The sequence below is a fragment of the Mycteria americana genome, unplaced genomic scaffold (assembly GCF_035582795.1).
Source record: "Mycteria americana isolate JAX WOST 10 ecotype Jacksonville Zoo and Gardens unplaced genomic scaffold, USCA_MyAme_1.0 Scaffold_146, whole genome shotgun sequence".
Classification (NCBI taxonomy): Eukaryota; Metazoa; Chordata; class Aves; order Ciconiiformes; family Ciconiidae; genus Mycteria; species Mycteria americana.
The window spans coordinates 23,982-45,581 of NW_027445486.1; the positions used below are offsets into that span (position 1 = coordinate 23,982).

The 21,600-nt window shown below is 66.4% G+C and overlaps 1 protein-coding gene across 1 annotated transcript; it reads left to right on the top strand.

Annotated features, from left to right (window-relative positions):
* Positions 1-1,340: 1,340 nt before the first annotated feature.
* On the top strand, positions 1,341-21,344 carry CACNA1F (calcium voltage-gated channel subunit alpha1 F). Its single transcript, XM_075489445.1, is given in 47 exon segments — positions 1,341-1,403; positions 1,718-1,961; positions 2,175-2,280; positions 3,319-3,458; positions 3,559-3,701; positions 3,815-3,967; positions 4,786-4,982; positions 5,248-5,351; positions 5,441-5,601; positions 5,681-5,764; positions 5,880-5,967; positions 6,538-6,564; positions 6,811-6,971; positions 7,096-7,321; positions 7,476-7,683; positions 8,464-8,584; positions 8,830-8,911; positions 9,020-9,074; positions 9,177-9,234; positions 9,312-9,444; positions 11,299-11,428; positions 11,719-11,778; positions 11,919-12,025; positions 12,598-12,685; positions 13,435-13,542; positions 13,671-13,723; positions 15,638-15,784; positions 15,874-16,075; positions 16,180-16,338; positions 16,439-16,597; positions 16,599-16,733; positions 17,100-17,228; positions 17,324-17,389; positions 17,506-17,597; positions 17,974-18,133; positions 18,391-18,518; positions 18,612-18,708; positions 18,800-18,902; positions 19,008-19,109; positions 19,215-19,345; positions 19,433-19,546; positions 19,647-19,783; positions 19,878-20,003; positions 20,114-20,274; positions 20,366-20,478; positions 20,577-20,852; positions 20,959-21,344. Coding segments are annotated over 47 exon segments (6,057 nt in total). The 5' UTR covers positions 1,341-1,375; the 3' UTR covers positions 21,214-21,344.
* Positions 21,345-21,600: the final 256 nt, after the last annotated feature.

Genomic DNA, 21,600 nt, shown 5'->3' on the forward strand with positions numbered 1-21,600 from the left:
AGTCCGCGGCGTGCGCGGGGCACGACGGGAGTTGTAGGCGAGGCGCGGCGGAGGCGGGAAACTGAGGGGGCGCGAGGCGCGAGGGGGGGGGGAATGGCGGCCGTGAGGGGAAGGGGAGGGGGAAAATGGCGGCCCTGAGGGGAAATGGAGCCTGTGAGGGGTGGTGAAGGGGGAAATGGTGGCTGTGAGGGGCGGATAAGGGGGAAAATGGCGCCTGTGGGTTTTGAGGGGGGGTGATGGTGGTTGTGAAGGGTGGTGAGGGGGCAAATGGTGGTTGTGAAGGGTGGTGGGGGGGGTGATGGTGGTTGTGAAGGGTGGTGAGGAGGCAAATGGTGGTTGTGAAGGGTGGTGAGGGGGATAATGGAGCCTGTGAAGGGTGGTGAGGGGGTAAATGGTGTCTCTGAGGGTGGTAAGGGGGGAAATGGCAGCCGTGAGGGGCAGCTGAGGGGGAAGTGGTGGCTGTGAGGGGTGGCTGAGGGGAAAACTGAGCCTGTGAGGGATGGTGAAGTGGGAAATGGTGGCCGTGACGGGCAGCCGAGCAGAGAAATGGTGGCCGTGGGGTGTGAGGGGCAGCTGAGAGGGAAAAGGGCATCCATGAGAGGCATTTGAGGGGGAAATGGTGCCCATGAAGGGGAAAATGGTGCCCGTGAGGGGTGATGAGGGGGAAACGGCGCCTGTTTAGGGTCACTGAGGCAGAAAATGGCGTCCATGGGGCGTGAGGGGCAGCTGAGGTAAGAACTGTCAGCAGCGTGTCCCTCACACGCGCGTGCCCCATACTTGTTTCCTCTCACACGCGCGTGTCACATCCGTGTCCCCGCACACCTGTGTGTCCCGGCCCTGTCCCCCCACCCGCACGCGTGTGCCCCCATCCCTCTCATGGTTGTGCCCTTGCTCCCTTCGCACGCGTGCCCCTTGCACGCTCGTGTGCCCCGGCACGTGGGCAGCGCTGCCCTCCCCGTCTCTGGCACGCAGCCTCCTTAAGCCCTTAATCTCCCGGCAGTGACGAGCCGGGGGCCGCAGGACGAGACGTGGGGAGGGCCCAGGAGCTACCCCCGCACCCACAGACCCCCCTAAACACCCCTAACCCCCCCCAAACACCCCTAACCCCCCTCTAAATACCCCCAACCCTCCCTAAATATCCCCCACTCTCCCCAAATACCCCCAATATATATCCTAAATGCTCCCCAACCTCAACAGATCCCCCAAATCCCCTTGAGAATCTCTCAGACCATCCAAACACCCCCCCAGACCCTGTAGGTACCCTCAAAATACCCCAACCCTACCAGACACCCCTAAAATAACCCCCTTGAACCCCCCCCGATCTCCTACAGGTAACCCCCAAACCTCTGGAAACAACCCCCGGCCACCTCTCACCATGTCAGAGTCGGAGGAGAATGGAGAGGGTGAGTCAAGGGGGGGCTCGGAGAGGATGTGGGGGTCCTTGGGAAGAAATGGGGGTTCAAGGGGAGGTCCCCAATGAGATATGGGGGTCTCCGAGAGTATGGGGGGGGGTCCCTGGTCTATGGAATGTGGGTGTTGAGGGGTGGTCCCTGTGTGTCCAGGGGGTCCTGGCGTTGGAGGGCTTTGGGAGGGGGTCCAGAAAGGTTTGGGGGGGGATCCAGAAAGGCTTGGGGAGATCCAGGAAGGTTTGGGGGGGGGTCCAGGAAGGTTTGGGGGGGTCCTTGCCGCCCCCCTTGACCGTCTCCCCTACCCCCAGGACCCCCCAAGGGGCTGCCATCCTTCGCCGAAGCCATGGGACAGCCTTTGGGGTGGCCGGTAGGCGAAGGCAACGGGGGTCCGGCGGGCGGAGGGACCCCCCCGGGTCACCGTCACCGGCGTCCCCCCCACACCAAGCACAAGGGTCAGGGCTCCGGGGGCGTCCACCGCTCCCCCCGCGCCCTCTTCTGCCTCCGCCTCAACAACCCCATCCGCCGGGCGGCCATCAGCATCGTCGAGTGGAAGTGAGGGGGGTTTTTTTTTGGGGGGGGGGGGGGGGGGACACGACACAAGTTTTGGGGGGCCACGGGGAGACGCGGCGGTGGGGACAGGGTCGGCCATGAGACCGTGGGGATGGGGGGCTGCGGGGATGGAAGGGGGGGTGTGTGTGCAGATTTGGGGGGGGGAGAAGTTGTCCCCCCACCTGCTGCCCCCCCACACACCTTCCTTAACCCCAGGCCCTTCGACATCCTCATCCTCGCCACCATCTTCGCCAACTGCGTGGCCCTGGGGGTCTACATCCCCTTCCCCGAGGACGACTCCAACGCCGCCAACCACAACCTGGTGAGGACCCCCAATCGTCCCCCCCAAATAAAAGAGGGCATCCCCACCTTTCACTAGGCCCGGTATCATCAACTGGTCCCAGTTAGGTGCTGGTTTAGCTCGTTAAGGGATAACGAAGCCGCTTTGGGCGCCGGAGGGAATCGGGAATCTGGGGGTCCGCCCCGGGGTTCACCCTCAGTGGGGATGGGGGGGGGTTGTGGGGCGACAGGGGGGGGTGCCCAGACATTTTGGGGGGGGGGTTCTGTGGGGTGGCAGAGGGCTGCTCGGATGCCTGGGTCCCCCGAAGCGCGTGCCACACGTGTTCTCCTCGCACACGCGTGTGCCGGCCGTTGTCTTAAGCCGCTTACCTGGCATCGGGGTGGGCGCTAATCCCGGCTTAGCCGCCCCGGAGGCCTGGGTCCCGGGAGAAGGGGATGCTGGGAAGGGTGGGGGGTTGTGGGGGGGGTCCCAAATATCACTGTCCCTTGTCCCCCAGGAGAAGGGGACACTGGGAAGGGGGGGGGGTGTCCCAGATACCAATGTCCCTTGTCCCCCAGGAGAAGGGGACACTGGGAAGGGGGGGGGGGGGTCCCAAATACCAATGTCCCTTGTCCCCCAGGAAAAGGGGACACTGGGGAAGGTGGAGGGCCATTTTGGGGGGGGGGGGGTCCTCAAATACCGATGTCCCTTGTCCCCCAGGAGAAGGGGATGCTGGGAAGGGTGGGGGGTCCTGAAATACCAATGTCCCTTGTCCCCCAGGAGAAGGGGACACTGGGAAGGGTAGAGGACCATTTTGGGGGGGGGGGGGTGTCTCAAATACCAATGTCCCTTGTCCCCCAGGAGAAGGGGACACTGGGAACCGGGGGGGGGGGGTCCCAAATACCAATGTCCCTTGTCCCCCAGGAGAAGGGGATGCTGGGAAGAGGGGGGGGACCCCGGGGTGGGTGGTGGCCCCAGGTGCCCTTGTCCCCCAGGAGAAGGAGGTGCTGGGCCACCCCACCGAGGCCCTGGGTGGGGGGTTACGGGTCCCCCCACTCTCCCCCCTTTCCGCCCCACCAGGAGCAGGTGGAGTACGTCTTCCTCATCATCTTCACGGTGGAGACCTTCCTGAAGATCATCGCCTACGGGCTGGTCCTGCACCCCAGCGCCTACATCCGCAACGGCTGGAACCTCCTCGACTTCGTCATCGTCGTCGTGGGGTGAGGAATTGTCCCCGAGGAAGGGGGACGGGAAAGGGGGGAGGGAGGGGCTGTGCAAATTCCCCCCCTCCCCCTCACAACCCCAAAAAATCTCGCTCAGGCTCTTCAGCGTCATCCTGGAGCAGGCGTCCCACAAACCCGGCGAAGCTCACCACATGAGCGGGAAACCGGGGGGCTTCGACGTCAAAGCCCTGCGCGCCTTCCGCGTCCTCCGGCCCCTCCGCCTCGTCTCCGGCGTCCCCAGTGAGACCAGTTTTTTGGGGGGGAAAATCACACCTGGCACGGTTTTTTTGGGGGTGGGGGTGTCTCCTGCCAGCCCCCCCCCCCCCCGCCACCTTCCCTGTTCTTCCCCGCAGGCCTCCACATCGTCCTCAACTCCATCATGAAGGCCATGGTGCCGCTGCTGCACATCGCCCTCCTCGTCCTCTTCGTCATCATCATCTACGCCATCATCGGCCTCGAGCTCTTCATCGGCCGCATGCACAAGACCTGCTTCTTCATCGGATCTGGTGAGGGGCTGGGGGGGCGGGGGGGGGGTCACCGTGCCGTGTGCCCCCCACCCTCCAGGGACCCCCAACATCATCTGGGACCCCCCCAGAGGAGTCCGGTTCCCAAGTGAAAGGCACCCCCATGCTCTGAGATCCCCCAGCCAGGGACCAGGACCCCCCCAGTGACACCCCAGCAAGGGCATTTGCCCCCCCCCCCAAACCCTGAGACCCCCCCTCAAGGTCCCTGAGACCCTCCCTGGCACCCAGGACCCCCCCCCCCAGTGACACCCCAGCAAGGTCACTTGGGCCCCCCCCAACACCCTGAGCCCCCCCCGTAGCATCCAGGACCCCCCCAGCGACACCCCAGCAGGATACTGGGGCCCCCAACGCACACCCGGAGACCCCCCCCAGAGCCCCTGAGACCCCCCCCCCAGCACCCAGGACCCCCCCAGTGACACCTCAGCAAGGCCACTTGGGCCCCCCCCCACCCCCTGAGCTCCCCCATGACCCCGTCCCCCCCTTCCAGTAATCCCAAGCCCCCCCTCACTCACATGGGACCACCCTCCCCACCCCCTGCACCCCAATGTTGCCCCCCACAGCCCCTTCCCCCCCCCGCACCCCAATTTTGCCCCCCCCCAGCCCCTTTACCCCCCCCCCCAGCCCCACCACAGGGGAGCTCCCACCCCTCTGTGCACCAGCATCCCTCACCGCCCCCCATAACAACCCACGGACACCCCCCCCCCACCCCCATTTTGGGGTTGCTGATCCCCCCCCCCCCCATTTTGGGGGTGTTGACCCCCCCCAACACCATTTTGGGGGTGCTGACCCTCCCTCCCCAGACCTGGAGTCGGAGGACGACCCCTCCCCTTGCGCGTTTTCGGGCCACGGCCGCGCCTGCCTGCAGAACAACACCGAGTGCCGGGGCCGCTGGGAGGGACCCAACGGCGGCATCACCAACTTCGACAACTTCTTCTTCGCCATGCTCACCGTCTTCCAGTGCATCACCATGGAGGGCTGGACCGACGTTCTCTACTGGGTCAGCCCCCCCAAAATCCTCCCTCAGCCCCCCCAAAATCCTTACCCACCCCCACCCCCCCTCCCCCCCCGCCCCGAGCCCACCAAAATCCTCCCCAAACCTCCCCGGGGCCGCGGCGCGCCCCACCGACCGGCGCCCAAGCGTCGCTCCCGTCACCCCGCGCGCCGCGGAGGGGTGGATTTGGGGTCCGAACCCCCCCTTACCGCTGTGTCACCCCAAAACCTGCCCCCCAACCTCATCCCCCCCCCCGCCCCTCCCCTTACAGATGCAGGACGCGATGGGCCACGAGCTACCCTGGATTTACTTCGTCAGCCTCGTCATCTTCGGCTCCTTCTTCGTCCTCAACCTGGTGCTGGGGGTGCTGAGCGGGTGAGGGCGTCGTTAGCGTGTCGTCAGCGTGTCGTTAGCGTGTAGGGGGGGTGTCACGCATGTGCCTCCCCCCCCCCCCCCCCCCAAAGGGAGTTCTCCAAGGAGCGTGAGAAGGCCAAGGCCCGCGGAGACTTCCAGAAGCTGAGGGAGAAGCAGCAGCTGGAGGAAGATCTCCGGGGCTACATGGACTGGATCACCCAGGCCGAGGACCTGGAGGGTGACGAGGACGAGGGGGAGCACGAGAAGCACCGTAAGTGAGCGTGGGGGGGTCCCCCCAAAATCCTCAGCACCCCAAAACTTCCGTGCCCCCCCTTCCCCCAACCCCGCAGGCCTGACCGCCGAGGACCTGATGGGGAAGCGGAAACCGCGGCTGAAGTGGCTCCGTCACGCCAGTCACTCCACCGAGACCCACGGTAACGTCCCCGTCCCGGGGTCCCCACCGTGTTGGGGAGCCCCCCCAACTTTTCCCCCAATGCCGGGGGTCCCCTGCACGGCGCTGACCTTTGACCCCCCCCACCCCCACCCCAGCCAGCCTTCCCGGCAGCGAGACGACGTCGGTGAACACCGAGACGGTGGGCGAGGAGGAGGCGCAGCCGACCGCCTGCGACCGCTGCCTGTGAGCGCCGAAACGGGGGGGGCCCGGGTCCCCCCCACAACTCCGCAAGCCCCCCCTGGGACCCCCAAATAGCCCCCGGGTCCCCCCGTAGCCCCCCCCAAGACCCTTCTCACCCCACCCCCCACGGACCCCCAATACCTCCCACAGCCCCTGGGACCCCCCAAGACACCAACGCTGATGCTGAGACTCCCCCCCAGATCCCTGTGCCCCCCCCCGGGACCCCAAAACCGACCCTGGGACCCCCCCAGCTCCCCCCAATCCTTCCCATAGTCCCTGGGAGACCCCCCCAGTTCCCCCCAGTCCTTCCCATAGCCCCTGGGAGCCCCCCCAGATCCCTGTGCCCCCCCCCGGGACCCCAAAACCAACCCCTACAGCACCTCAAGGCCATCTGGGCCCCCCCCCCATAGCCCCAGGGACCCCCTAAGCCCCCCCCAGCACCCCAACACCGACCCCAGCACCACTATGACCCCCCCAGGTACCCCAAACCCACCCCCATGGCCACAGGGACCCCCCCCTCTGTCATCTCCCCCCCCAAAATTTGGGGGTGACTCTGTGCCTTTCCCTCCACAGGGGCAAAATTACAAAGACAAAATGCTGGTGAGTGAAGGGGAAAAAGGGGGAGCGTGGGGGGGGTGGAAAAAAGGGGGGGGGGGCACACAACGGCCCCCCCCCAAATTCCACCCCCCAACACCTCCCACCTGACGGAGGGCGTCTCTGTAACCCCAACACCTCCCCTCTGTCCCCAAAATGCCCCCGCCTGTCCCCTCCCCCACCTCTCCCACCCCCCTGCACCCCCAAACCCGCACCCTCCCCCCACCCCGTGCACCCCCCCTCCCTCCCCAGGCACCGCCTGCGCCGCCTGAACCGCCTGTGGCGCCGACGGTGCCGCGGGGCGGTGAAATCCGTCTCCTTCTACTGGACCGTCTTACTGTTGGTCTTCCTCAACACCCTCACCATCGCCTCCGAGCACCACGGGCAACCCCCTTGGCTCACCCAAACGCAAGGTACAACCCCGCAACGCCCCCAAATTTTTATTTTTTTTTTGTTTGGGGGGGGGGGGTGCGTGGGGGGGGTGTATATCCGCAAACACCTCCCGGACGCTTGGGTTCCCGCCGCCGCCGCCGCAAGCCTACGCCAACAAGGCGCTGCTGTCGCTGTTCGCCGCCGAGATGGTGTTGAAGCTGTACGCCCTGGGCCCCGCCTGTTACTTCGCCAGCTTCTTCAACCGTTTCGACTGTTTCGTGGTGTGCGGCGGGGTGTTGGAAACGGCCTTGGTGGAACGAGGGGCCATGGAACCCCTGGGCATCTCCGTCCTGCGCTGCGTCCGGCTCCTCCGCGTCTTTAAAGTCACCAGGTGAGGGGGACGAGGCGGGATTTGGGGTGACGCCGCCCCGCCCCGCCGCCCCATCGCGGTGTTGGGGGGGGGGGGTGTGGGGAGAGGATCCACTCGACGCCGGGAAGCCCTGAGGTCCTTTCCCAGTCCTCCCAGTAAGCCCAGTGTCCCGTAGGCACTGGGCGTCGCTGAGCAACCTGGTGGGCTCCTTGTTGAACTCCATGAAGTCCATCGCTTCCCTCCTGCTCCTCCTCTTCCTCTTCATCATCATCTTCGCCCTGCTGGGCATGCAGCTTTTCGGGGGACGCTTCAGCTTCGACGAGACCCAGACCAAGCGCAGCACCTTCGACACCTTCCCTCAGGCCCTGCTCACCGTCTTCCAGGTACCCCGAAACTCGGGGGGGGACCCCGAAACTCATAGGGGGACCCCGAAACTCAGGGGAGACCCCAGAACCCAGGGGGGGGACTCTGAAACCCGTGGGGAGACCCCAAAACCTATGGGGAGACTCTGAGGTCCCTGGGGAGACCCCAAAACCCGTGGGGGACCCCAAACCCCTGGGGGACCCCGATACCCATGGGGGACCCCAAAACCTATGGGGACACCCCAAAAACCCGTGGGAGACCTCAAAACCCGTGGGGGACCCCAAAACCCATGGGGGAACCCAAAACACATGGGGTAACCCCAAACTTGTGGGGGACCCCAAAACCTATGGGGACACCCCAAAACCCGTGGGGGAACCCAAAGCCCATGGGGGACCCAGAACTTGTGGGGGACCCCGAAACCCATGGGGAGACTCCAAAACCCATGGGGGACCCCGAAACCCGTGGGAGGACCCAAAAGCTGGGGGGGGAACCCAAAACCTATGGGGAAACCCCAAAATCCATGGGACACCCCAAAACCTGTGGGGACACCCTGAAACCCCTAGGGGGACCCCAAAACCCGTGGGAGACCCCAAAATCCATGGGGGACCCCAAAACCTGTGGGGAGACCCCCAAAAAACAGGTCCCCTGACCATCCTGTAGTCACTCCAGGGTGATGCTGGGTGCTGACAGAGGAGGACTGGGAGGTGGCAGCGTACTGGGAGCACTGGGGGGGGTGTACTGGTGTGGGGGGGACACGCTGAATTTTGGGGTGACCCTGGTGTTTGCACCCCCCGCCCCAGATCCTGACGGGGGAGGACTGGAACGCGGTGATGTACGACGGGATCATGGCCTACGGCGGCCCCGTCTTCCCCGGGATGCTCGTTTGCATCTACTTCGTCATCCTCTTCATCTGCGGGAACTGTGCGTGGGCATACCGGGAGCACTGGGAGGGACTGGGAGCGGGGCGCAGGGGAACTGGGAGGGACTGGGAATGGAGCACGGGGTAACTGGGGAACTGGTATGGGAGACACGGGGGTTGGGAATGAGAAGCGGAGATGGGGGGGGACTGGGAGGAGACTGGGAGCAGGAGCAAACCCAGCAAGAGGGGAACTGGGAGGACACTGGGAGGATACTGGGAGCACTGGTTAACCCTTTCCTCCCCTCAGACATCCTCCTCAACGTCTTCTTGGCCATCGCAGTCGACAACTTGGCCGACGGCGACAACATCAACTCGGGGAGCGATAAAAAGTGAGCCCGGACGCTTGGGTCCCTTTGGGGGGGGGGGGGGACGGGGACGGGGACGCCTGGGTCCTCTGGCTGAGCCCCCCCCTTTCCCCCCCCGCCCCCCAAAACCAGGGACAAGGCCGGGGAGGCGGAAGCCGGCGCGGGGAGCCAGGACGTGAGCGTGAGGGTGAGCGTGAGCGGGGCGTGTCGTCGTCCCCTCGCCCCCTGTGCGCGGCCCTCGCACGCTCAGCCCCCCCCCCCTCCCCCCCCGCCCCCTTTTCCTCCTCAGGTTGAGGGGGAGCAGCCGGAGGAGGAGGAAGAGGAGGAGGAAGAGGGGAGCGAGGAAGGTGAGCGTCACCCGCCCGGCCAGCGGGGTGCGGCGGGGGGGAGCGGTGACGATGCCCGGACCCTGGGTCCCTTGCAGGTGACGAGGAGGCGGGGGGGGAGCGGGACAGCCTGGGGGGGCCCCGGCTGGAGTCTCTGGAGGAGCCCCCCAAAACTAAGGTGGTGCCGATCCCCGAGGGCAGCGCCTTCTTCCTGCTGGGCAGCACCAACCCGTGAGAGAGGGGACTGGGAGCACTGGGAGGAGTGGGGCTGGGGGCACTGGGAGGAGTGGGGCTGGGAGCACTGGGGGACTGGGAGCACTGGGAGGAGTGGGGCTGGGGGCACTGGGAGGAGTGGGGCTGGGAGCACTGGGGGACTGGGAGCACTGGGAGGAGTGGGGCTGGGGGCACTGGGAGGAGTGGGGCTGGGAGCACTGGGGGACTGGGAGCAGTGGGAGGAGTGGGGCTGGGAGCACTGGGAGGAGTGGGGGACTGGGAGCACTGGGAGGAGTGGGGGACTGGGAGCACTGGGAGGAGTGGGGCTGGGGGCACTGGGAGGAGTGGGGCTGGGAGCACTGGGGGACTGGGAGCACTGGGGGACTGGGAGCACTGGGAGGAGTGGGGCTGGGGGCACTGGGAGGAGTGGGGCTGGGAGCACTGGGGGACTGGGAGCAGTGGGAGGAGTGGGGCTGGGAGCACTGGGAGGAGTGGGGGACTGGGAGCACTGGGAGGAGTGGGGCTGGGGGCACTGGGAGGAGTGGGGCTGGGAGCACTGGGGGACTGGGAGCACTGGGAGGAGTGGGGGACTGGGAGCACTGGGAGGAGTGGGGCTGGGGGCACTGGGAGGAGTGGGGCTGGGAGCACTGGGGGACTGGGAGCACTGGGAGGAGTGGGGCTGGGGGCACTGGGAGGAGTGGGGCTGGGAGCACTGGGGGACTGGGAGCACTGGGAGGAGTGGGGCTGGGGGCACTGGGAGGAGTGGGGCTGGGAGCACTGGGGGACTGGGAGCAGTGGGAGGAGTGGGGCTGGGAGCACTGGGAGGAGTGGGGGACTGGGAGCACTGGGAGGAGTGGGGGACTGGGAGCACTGGGAGGAGTGGGGCTGGGGGCACTGGGAGGAGTGGGGCTGGGAGCACTGGGGGACTGGGAGCACTGGGGGACTGGGAGCACTGGGAGGAGTGGGGCTGGGGGCACTGGGAGGAGTGGGGCTGGGAGCACTGGGGGACTGGGAGCAGTGGGAGGAGTGGGGCTGGGAGCACTGGGAGGAGTGGGGGACTGGGAGCACTGGGAGGAGTGGGGCTGGGGGCACTGGGAGGAGTGGGGCTGGGAGCACTGGGGGACTGGGAGCACTGGGAGGAGTGGGGGACTGGGAGCACTGGGAGGAGTGGGGCTGGGGGCACTGGGAGGAGTGGGGCTGGGAGCACTGGGGGACTGGGAGCAGTGGGAGGAGTGGGGCTGGGAGCACTGGGAGGAGTGGGGGACTGGGAGCACTGGGAGGAGTGGGGCTGGGGGCACTGGGAGGAGTGGGGCTGGGAGCACTGGGGGACTGGGAGCACTGGGAGGAGTGGGGGACTGGGAGCACTGGGAGGAGTGGGGCTGGGGGCACTGGGAGGAGTGGGGCTGAGAGCACTGGGAGGAGTGGGACTGGGAGCAGTGGGAGGAGTGGGGCTGGAGGCACTGCAGGGCTGGGAGCACTGGGAGGACGGGGAGGAGTGGGGCTGGGAGGACTGGGGCTGGGGGCACTTGGGAACTGGGACTGGGAGCACTGGGGCTGGGGGCGCTGGGACTGGGGACACTAAGAACACTGGGGGACTGGGGCTACAAGGGACACGGGGGGACTGGGAACACAAACTGGGGCTACTGGGGGCACTGGGGGACTGGCTCTGGGAGTGCTGGATGGCGTACGGTGGGGACAGGGGACACTTGAGGGGAAACTGGTGGGAACTGGGACTAACTGGAGTGAGGGAACCCCCTGCGGGGGGGGGGACCTGGGAGCACTGAGGGGGGGCGCCCAGTAAACTGGGACGGAGGGGAGAGGGGAGCACTGGGAGTAACTGGGAGCGCTGGTGCTGACGCGTGCTCGGCGCAGGCTGCGGGTGCGGTGCCACGCCCTCATCCACCACCACGTCTTCACCAACCTCATCCTCGTCTTCATCATCCTCAGCAGCGTCTCGCTGGCCGCCGAGGACCCCGTCCGCGCCCACTCGCCCCGCAACCACGTGGGATACTGGGCAAACTGGGACGAACTGGGACGGGGATGGCGGGGGGGGGGGGGGGCAAATTCACCCCTTAACCACATGGGGGACAAGATCCGCTCGCTTGGGGGGGGGGGGGGGGGCGCAGAAATGTGGGGTGCTGGGAAGATCTAGGGGGTGGGAGGCAGTTTGGGGGGGCCCTGGGGGTGTTGGGGGGGCCCTGGGAGTGTTGGGGGGCTCTGGGGGTGTTTGGGGGGGTCGGGGGGGGGCTCTGGGGGGGTCGGGGTCACCCCATTTCCCCCCCCCCCCCCCAGATCCTGGGCTACTTCGACTACGCCTTCACCTCCATCTTCACCGTGGAGATCCTGCTCAAGGTACAGTGGGGGGGGGGGGGGGTGTCCCCCAGAATTTTGGGGGGTCCCCAGAGTTTTGAGGGGGCCCCCAGGGGTTTGGGGGGCCCCCAGGGGTTTTGGGGGGGGGGGTCCTCGATGTCGGGGTTCACGGCCTCCCCCAGATGACGGCCTTCGGCGCCTTCCTGCACAAAGGCTCCTTCTGCCGCAACTGGTTCAACCTCCTCGACCTGCTGGTGGTCGGCGTCTCCCTCATCTCCTTCGGCATCCAGTGAGCCGGGGGGGGGGGAGGGGGGACTGGGGGGCACTGGGAGCGCCGCTGAGGGCACTGGGAGGCACTGGGAGGGGCGCTGGAAGCACTGGGAGAGCTGCTGGGGGCACTGGGAGGCACTGGGGGGTGCCACTGGGGGCACTGGGAGCGGCACTAGGGGCACTGCGAGTGCCTTTGAGGGCGCTTGGAGGCACTGGGATCACTGCTGGGGGTACTGGGAGCATTGCTGAGGGCACTGGGAGTGCTGCTGAGGGCACTGGGAGCAGTGCTGGGGGCACTGGGAGGCACTGGGATCACTGCTGGTGGTACTGGGAGGCACTGGTGTCACCGGTGGGGACACTGGGAATGCTGCTGGAGGCACTGGGAGCAGTGCTGGGGGCATTGGAAAGCACTGGGAACGCTGCTGGGTGCAGTGGGGGCACTGGGAGTGTTACTGGGGCTACTGGGAGTGCCACTGGGGGCACTGAGAGCACCACTGGTGGCACTGGGGGGGGCACTGGGAGGCACTGGGTGTGTCACTGGGGGCACTGGGAGGCACTGGGAGCACTGGTGTCCCCTGGCGCCCGCGGCAGCTCCAGCGCCATCTCGGTGGTGAAGATCCTGCGGGTCCTGCGCGTCCTGCGGCCCCTGCGAGCCATCAACCGCGCCAAGGGCCTCAAGGTGCGGCAGTGGGAGCACTGGGAGGTACTGGGAGGTACTGGGAGGGGCAGGGAGCACCCAGCAGCACCCGTGGCGTGCTGCAGGCTGCACTGGTGGGACTGGGAGCACTGGGGGGCACTGGGAGGGGCAGGGGGCACTCAGCAGCCCCTGTGGTATGCTGCAAGGCTGGCCACCGGCTGTACTGGTGGGACTGGGAGCACTGGGACCACCGGCATGTGGCGTGGGGTGTTACTGGTGTCACCAGGGTGATGAGACTGGGAGCACGGGTGTCCCCAGCATGCGGTGCTGCTGGTGGCACAGGTGACATCGGTGGCACGGGTGTCCCTGTTGTCCCTCTGTCTCGGTGTCCTGATGTCCCTGTTGTCCCTCTGTCTTGGTGTCCTGATGTCCCTGATGCCGGGTGTTGCTGAAGTCCGGGTGTCCCCTTGTCCCCGTGACCCGGTGTCCTGACATCTGGGTGTCCCCAGCACGTGGTGTCTCCAGTGTCCCTGTGTCCCGATGTCCCTGACGTCCGGGTGTCCCCAGCACGTGGTGTCTCCAGTGTCCCTGTGTCCCGATGTCCCTGACGTCCGGGTGTCCCCGTCGTCCTGGTGTCACGGGTGTCCCCAGCACACGGTGTCTCGGCATCCCCACGTCCCTGAAACGAGGGCGTCCTGGTGTCCCCAGCACACGGCGTTCCCGGTGTCGCTGTTGTCCCGATGTCCCTGACGTCCGGGTGTCCTCATGTCCGCCTGTCCCTCTCTCCCCAGCACGTGGTGCAGTGCGTCTTCGTGGCCATCCGCACCATCGGCAACATCATGATCGTCACCACGCTGCTGCAGTTCATGTTCGCCTGCATCGGGGTGCAGCTCTTCAAGGTGGGGGGGCCCCCGCACCCCCCCCCCCGCACCCCCGGGGGACCCCCGGAACCACCACCCCCCCCCCGGGGCGGGGGGGGGGTCGCCAACCCCCCGCAGGGTCCCCCTGACCCCCCCCATTTCCCCAGGGCAAGTTCTACAGCTGCACCGACGAGGCCAAGCACACGCCGGGAGAGTGCAAGTGGGTGTCCCACCCCCGCCGCTCCCCGAGAGGGCGCGAGTGTGGGCTGAGTGTGAGTGTGAGCGAGGGCAGGTGGGGGTGAGAGCGTGAAGCGAGCGTAGGTTGTAGGTACAGTGTGAGTGCAGGCTGAGTGTGCGTTGAGTGAGGGTAGGCTGGGTGTGAGTGTGGGTGTAGAGTGTGGGTGTGGGTGTAGAGTGTGAGTATAGGCTGAGTCTGAGTGTAGGCTGAGTGTGGGTGTGGGTGTAGGCTGAGTGTGGGTGTGGGTGTAGAGTGTGGGTGTAGAGTGTGAGTGTAGGCTGAGTCTGAGTGTAGGCTGAGTGTGGGTGTGGGTGTAGAGTGTGGGTGTAGGCTGAGTGTGGGTGTGGGTGTAGAGTGTGAGTGTAGGCTGTGAGCGTAGGCTGAGTGCATGTGGGTGTAGAGTGAGTGTAGGCTGTGGGTGTAGAGTGAGTGTAGGCTGAGTGTGGGTGTAGCTTGAGCATAGTCTGAGTGTGGGTGTAGCTTGCAGGTGAGTGTAGGCTGAGTATGGGTGTAGCTTGAGTGTGAGCAGGTTGTAGGTACAGTGTGAGTGCAGGCTGTGTGTGCATTGAGTGAGGGCAGGCTGAGTGGGGGTGTGAGTGTAGAGTGTGAGCGTAGGCTGAGTGGGGGTGTAGAGTGAGTCTGAGTATAGGCTGTGAGGCTGAGCGTAGGCTGAGTATGAGTGTAGCTTGAGTGCAGGCTGAGTGTGGGTGTAGATTGCATGTGCATGTAGGCCGAGTATGAGTGTAGCTTTAATGTGAGTATAGGCTGTGAGTGTGGGTGTAGAGTGAGTGTAGATTGAGTGTGAGTAGAGTGAGTGTGAGTGAGGGCAGGTTGGGAGCGTGAGCTGAGTGTAAAGTGTAGGTTGTAGGTACAGTGTGAGTGCAGGCTGAGTGTGCATTGAGTGAGGGTCGTGTGAGTGTAGGATGAATGAGTGTGAGTGTGAGTAGGATGAATGTGAGAGTGTGAGTGTAGCTTGAGTGAGTGCATAGCTCGAGTGTGAGTGTAGGCATGACTGTAGGCTGAGTGTGAGTGTAGGCTGTGTGAGTGTAGACATGAGTGTAGGGTGAGGCTGAGTGTGAGTGTAGGCTGAGTGAGAGTGTAGCTTGAGTGTGAGTGTAGATGCATGGGCTGAGTGTGAGTGTAGCTTGAGTGTGTGAGTAGGCTGAGTGAGAGTGTAGCTTGGGTGTGAGCGTAGCCTGAGCGTGAGTGTAGATGTGAGTGTAGGGTGAGGATGAGTATGTTGAGTGTGAGGGCGAGTGTAGCTTGAGTGTGAGTGTAGGCTGAGTGTGAGTGGGAGCGCGAGTGTAGCTTGAGTATAGATGTGAGCGTAGCTTGAGTGTGAGTAGGCATGAGTGTAAGCTGTGAGTGTGGGCTGAGCGTGAGTGTAGCTTGAGTGTGAGTGTACGCTGAGTGTGAGTGGGAGCATGAGTGTAGCTTGAGTATAGATGTGAGCGTAGCTTGAGTGTGAGTAGGCATGAGTGTAAGCTGTGAGTGTGGGCTGAGTGTGAGTGTAGCTTGGAGTGTGCGTGGAGGCCGAGCGTGTGTAGCCCGAGTAGATGGTGAGCGCAGAGTGAGCGTGAGTTTAGGTTCCGTCTGTGCCGCGCAATCGTAGGGCGTGAACTGAGTGCGAGCGCGTGCTGCGAGTGTCCACTGACCGTGGGTGCGGGCTGTCCCCGTGTCCCCGTCCCTACGTCCCGGCAGTGCCCCTGTGCCTCCCCAGGCGTCCGTGTCCCCGCAGTGCCCCCCCTGCCCCGGTGTGGCCGTGTCCCCGCGGTGTCCCCCGCCCAGCTGACGGCCGCGGGCAGGGGCTCATTCGTGGTGCCGGGGCGGCGGCGCCCCCTCGGCGCAGGTGTCCCCGGCGTCCCTTACCCGCTGCCCCCTCCCCGCCCCGCGCAGGGGCACCTTCCTGGTGTACAAGGACGGGGACGTCGCCCACCCCTCGGTGCGGGAGCGCCTGTGGCACAACAGCGACTTCAACTTCGACAACGTGCTGGCGGGGATGATGGCGCTCTTCACCGTCTCCACCTTCGAGGGCTGGCCCGCGTGAGTCACCCGGGGGGGGGACAATGACACCCCGACCCCCCGCGCTGGGGGGTACCTCACCCCCCCTCTCCACATCGTCCCCTCCCCAGGCTGCTGTACAAGGCCATCGACGCCAACGCTGAGGACCAGGGTCCCATCTACAACTACCGGGTGGAGATCTCCATCTTCTTCATCGTCTACATCATCGTCATCGCCTTCTTCATGATGAACATCTTCGTCGGCTTCGTCATCATCACCTTCCGGGCGCAGGGGGAGAGCGAGTACCGCAACTGCGAGCTGGACAAGAACCAGGTGCCGGGGGATGCCGCCGTGTCCCCCCGTCACCCCCCCTGCTCCCCTTACGCGGTGGTGGCCCCCGTAGCAGCCGGCCGTCTCGTGTCCCCCCCACCCCGCAGCGGCAGTGCGTGGAGTACGCCCTGAAGGCGCAGCCGCTGCGGCGCTACATCCCCAAGAACCGCAGCCAGTACCGCGTCTGGGCCATGGTCAACTCCACCGCCTTCGAGTACATCATGTTCGTCCTCATCCTCCTCAACACCATCGCCCTGGCCGTCCAGGTGGGGCGGGGGGGGGGGGGGAGCATTTGGGGACACGCTTGTGGACCCTGAGGGGGTCTTGGGGGGCAGTGGAGGACCCCCCCTTCTCCGCCTCCTAAAGCACTACGAGCAGTCCAAGCCCTTCAACTACGTGATGGACCTGCTCAACATGGTGTTCACGGGGCTCTTCACCGTTGAGATGGTGCTCAAGATCATCGCCTTCAAACCCCGGGTAGGCTCGCACGAGGAGTGTGGGGGGGTGTCGCACGAGGAGGGGGGTGTCGCACGAGGAGAGGGGACCCTCACCGCCCCCCCCCGCCCCCCGTACGCAGCACTACTTCTGCGACGCCTGGAATACCTTTGACGCCCTCATCGTGGTGGGCAGCGTGGTGGACATCGCCGTCACCGAGGTCAACGTGAGTCAACCCTCCCCCCCCCCCCCCCCCCCCCCCTTTATCCTGGGGGGGGTCCCGGATGCCTGGGGTCCTTGCCCCTGCTGTGTCCATGGTCCTCGCGTCCATCTGTCTGTCTCCGTCCATCTCCACCTGCGGGTCCTTGCGTCCATCTGTCTATCTCCGTCCATCTCCACCTGCGGGTCCTCGCGTCCATCTGTGGTTCCTCACGTCCATCTGTCTGTCTCCGTCCATCTCCATCTGTGGTTCCTCACGCCTGCGTGCGACAGAACGGGGGTCACGTTGGTGAGGTACGGGGGTGTCCTCTGGGGTTTGGGGGGGGGGTGTGTGCAGGAGTTTTGGGGTCCCCCTCACCACCCCGCCATGCAGAGCTCGGAGGACAGCTCCCGCATCTCCATCACTTTCTTCCGGCTCTTCCGGGTGATGCGGCTGGTGAAGCTGCTGTCCAAGGGCGAGGGCATCCGCACCCTGCTCTGGACCTTCGTCAAGTCCTTCCAGGTGGGACAGCGCGGGGGGGACACCGGGTGGGGGGGACAGCGGGAGGGGGACACACACCCCCCTCTCACCACCACCCCCACTCCACCCCCCCACAGGCCCTGCCCTACGTTGCCCTCCTCATCGCCATGATCTTCTTCATCTACGCCGTCATCGGCATGCAGGTGAGGGGGCCTCGTGCGAGAGCCGCGTGTGTCCCCCCGCCCCGTGCGAGGGGCGTGCGAGGGGGGGGGTCCCGCCAGCCCTCCCTGTTCCCTGTGTTCCCCCCCCCACCCCCCAGACCTTCGGGAAGGTGGCGCTGCAGGACGGGACCCAGATCAACCGCAACAACAACTTCCAGACCTTCCCCCAGGCCGTGCTGCTGCTCTTCAGGTGGGGTCGGGGGGACCCTATGGAGGCCCTATGGGATCTGGGGGGGTCTTTATTGGGTGCCTGTGGAGCTCCTACAGCACCCCCTTGGGGGCTGTGGGTTGCTACATGGTTCCTATAGAATCCCTATAGGGTCCCTGCAGGGACCCCATGTGGTCTGTGGCCTCCCCACAGAGTCCCTATGGCATCCGTGGCTCCTATAGGACTCTCCTGAGGTCTACAAGTCCCTGCAGGGTTGCTCCATAGGTACCGCATCTATAGGGGAGGCCTGGCAGGAGATGACACCAGGAGTTTGGTGGGGGAGGGGGGGGGTGTCCTGCAGGGGCCCTATAGGGTCCGGAGAGGCCCTATAGGGTCACGCTGGGGGTGTGGGGCGCAGGTGCGCCACGGGAGAGGCCTGGCAGGAGATCATGCTGGCCAGCCTGCCGGGCAAGCGCTGCGACCCCGAGTCGGACGCGGGGCCGGGCGAGGAGTTCACCTGCGGCAGCAACTTCGCCATCGTCTACTTCATCAGCTTCTTCATGCTCTGCGCTTTCCTGGTGAGCCCCACGGCGCCGCTGCCCCACGGCGCTGCTGCCCCACGGCCCCACACCCCACCTCCCTGCTGGGCCCCCGAAACACCGCTCGGCCCCTAGCAACAGCCTTGCCCCATAGTAAGAGCCCCCCGCACCACAGCAGCAGCCCTGCCCCACAGCAACAGCCCCTGCCCCACAGCAGCAGCCCCTGCCCCACAGCAAGACCCCCCTAGGGGGGCCCCTGACTCCCCCCACAACGGCACACCCCCCCCCCGCCCCAGATCATCAACCTCTTTGTGGCGGTGATCATGGACAACTTCGACTACCTGACGCGCGACTGGTCCATCCTGGGCCCCCACCACCTGGACGAGTTCAAGCGCGTCTGGTCTGAGTACGACCCCGCCGCCAGGTCTGTCACCGTCACCCCCCCCCCCCCCGCCCAGCCGGGGGGACCCAGGAGTCCGGGTTGCCCCCCCACCCCTGTGACGCCCACACCCCGCAGGGGCCGCATCAAGCACCTGGACGTGGTGACGCTGCTGCGGCGGATCCAGCCCCCCCTGGGCTTCGGGAAGCTCTGCCCCCACCGAGTCGCCTGCAAGGTCAGCCGGGGTCCCCGAAAGGGGGTTTTGGGGGTGCCCGGATGCCTGGGTTCACACCCCCCCACCCCCAACAACAACCCCCCTCCTCCAGCGCCTGGTGGCCATGAACATGCCCCTCAACTCGGACGGGACCGTGACCTTCAACGCCACCCTCTTCGCCCTGGTCCGCACCTCCCTCAAGATCAAGACTGAAGGTTGGGAACTGGGTGGGGGACACTGGGTCCCCCCGTGGGACAACGGGGTGTGACAGGGTGGGGGTACCCCCGATTCCCTGCTCTGTGTGTGCGTGTCCCTGCCAGGGAACCTGGACGTGGCCAACAAAGAGCTGCGGGCTGTGGTCAAGAAGATCTGGAAGAGGACGAAGCCAAAGCTGCTGGACGAGGTCATCCCCCCGCCTGAGGGTGAGCGAGCGTGTCCCGTCCGTCCCCCCCAGACTCCCGGGGGGGGGGGGGGGGGTGTCACCCCTCAGGGACCCTGGCACCCCTGACCCTGCCGCCACCCCGCAGAGGAGGAGGTCACCGTGGGCAAGTTCTACGCCACCTTCCTGATCCAGGACTATTTCCGCAAGTTCCGACGGCGGAAGGAGCGGGGGATGCTTGGCCCCAACACCGGCCCCAGCAACGAGTGTGCGCTCCAGGTGGGCGGGGGGGAGGGGTGTGGGGGGCTGTGGGGAGGGGTGGGGGTCGCCGCGGTGACCCCTCGCACCCACACCCACGCTCCCCAGGCCGGGCTGCAGACGCTGCAGGCGCTGGGCCCCGAGATGCGGCGGGCGCTGAGCTGCGACCTGGAGGGGGACGAGGGTCCCGCCGCCACCCAGGAGGAGCAGCTGAGCTACGCTGTGAGCAAGCCCCGCCCCTCGCATCCAGGCCACGCCTACCGAGCACACCCCTGTCTCAAAGGCCACGCCCGCCAACAAGCCCCGCCCCCTCTGCCCGCAGGCCCCCGAGACCCTCTACGGCTCCGCCCCCAGCCCCCCCCTCCTGGGGGAGCCCCCCCGGGCCACCAGCCCCCTGCCCGCCGAGGGGGAGGACCCCGCGCCCCTTCCCCACATCGCCCCACATCACCTCGGCAGCAGGTACGGCGGGGGGGGCACCCAGACACTGGGGGTCCCCACGGGGAAGGGGGGGGGGTGTGGGGGGCAACAGGGGTCCCCACGGCGCTGTGTGCAGGCGGCGCTCGGAGGGGGGCGGTCAGGAAGAGCCAGCCGCCCCCGAGGATGGGGAGGAGGTGGGGGACGGCAGCCACGAAGAGGACGTGGAGGGCTCGGCCCCCCGCCACCGCTGGGGCGGGGACAGGTACCGCGACACCCGTGTCCCCCGTAACACCTGGGGGAACCCCCCCCACACACACACCCTGGTGGTGGGTGTCCCATCGACCCCCTAACGCCTTCTGTCCCCCTCCCCAGGCCGCCGGGCACCGTGCCCGCCCCCCAGCCCCCCCGCTGGGCGGGAGAGGGCCCGCGGGGGGGGTCGCTGCCGCTGCCCCCCCGGCACTTCGCCCTCCACAACGGGACCCTCGAAGGGCAGCAGCTCAAGCGGCGCCGGCTCCTGCCCCCGACCCCCGCAGGTAGGGGCGGGGCTTAGGGGGAGGGGAGGGGTCTCCCGCGAGACGCCCCGCCCCTCCGTGACCGCGCCCCCCGCCCCGCCCCGCCCCCCAGGTCGGAAGCCCTCCTTCACCATCCAGTGCCTGCGGCGCCAGGGCAGCTGCGAGGACGAGCCCATCCCGGGCACCTACAACCCCTCGGGCCCCCCCGGCCCCGCACGGCCCCAGGTAGCACCACGCGTGACACAAGGCGGCACACGCCAGCTACCACCACGCGTGACACACCGCCCCCCGCGGCTGACATCCTCCTCCTCCTCTCCCCGCAGGGCTACGGCAGCTCCGAGACGTGGCGCCTGGGGGGCTCCTCGCACGCCTGGGCCACGGCCCCCACCCGCGGCCACGTCCTCTACGCGCCCCTCATCCTGGTGGAGGGGGGGCCGCCGCCGGGAGGAGGAGGAGGAGGAGGAGGCGGCGGCGGGAGCCTCCCCCCGCTCTCACGCTGGTTCGTGGGGGACCGCGGCCCCCCCGGCCCCCTTCGCCTGCGGCCCTGCGGCCCGCGGGACACGCTGGCCCGCGGCTCCGCCGACAGCCTCGTGGAAGCCGTGAGTCCACGGGGGGGGGGGGGGGGGACACGGGACACCCACAGCGGGTGGGGCTCCTCCAGCCGCCGAGCCGGTGCCAGCTCCTTCCCCCGCCCCATCCCCGCAGGTGCTCATCTCGGAGGGGCTGGGGCTGTTCGCCCGGGATCCCAAATTCGTGGCCGTGGCCAAACGAGAGATCGCCGACGCCTGCGACATGACGATGGACGAGATGGAAAGCGCCGCTACCGACCTCCTCACCCGCCGCCGGCCCGCTCCCCCCGCCGCAGCAGCCGCCGCCGCCGTCTACAGCGACGAGGAACCGCTGCGGCCGCCGGCCGAGGAGGAGCTGGCCGACGAGATGGCCTGTGTGGGCGGGCTCTAGGAGCCAGGCCCCGCCCCGCAATAGAGCCCCGGTACCGGTGGGCGGAGCTTCCGCGCGTCACTGGGGGCGGGGCGGGATTACCTCAGGAAAGGGGCTACCGCAACAAGAGGGGGGCTTGCCCTCGAAAACGGGGGGGGGCGGGGGTGTCCTCAGAAATAAAAGAGGATTTTACCTTAAAAAAAAAAAAAAAAGTTCTATCTCAAAAAAAAAAAAAAAAAAAAAAAAGAGTTTTACCTCAAAAAAAAGAGAGGGTTTTCCCTCAAAGAAAAAAAGGGTTTTCCCTGAAAAAAAGATAGTGCTTTACCTCAAAAAAGGGAAGGTTTTATCTAAAAAAAAAAAAAAAAAGAGGGTTTTACCTCAAAAAAGGGAGGTTTTACCTCAAAAGAA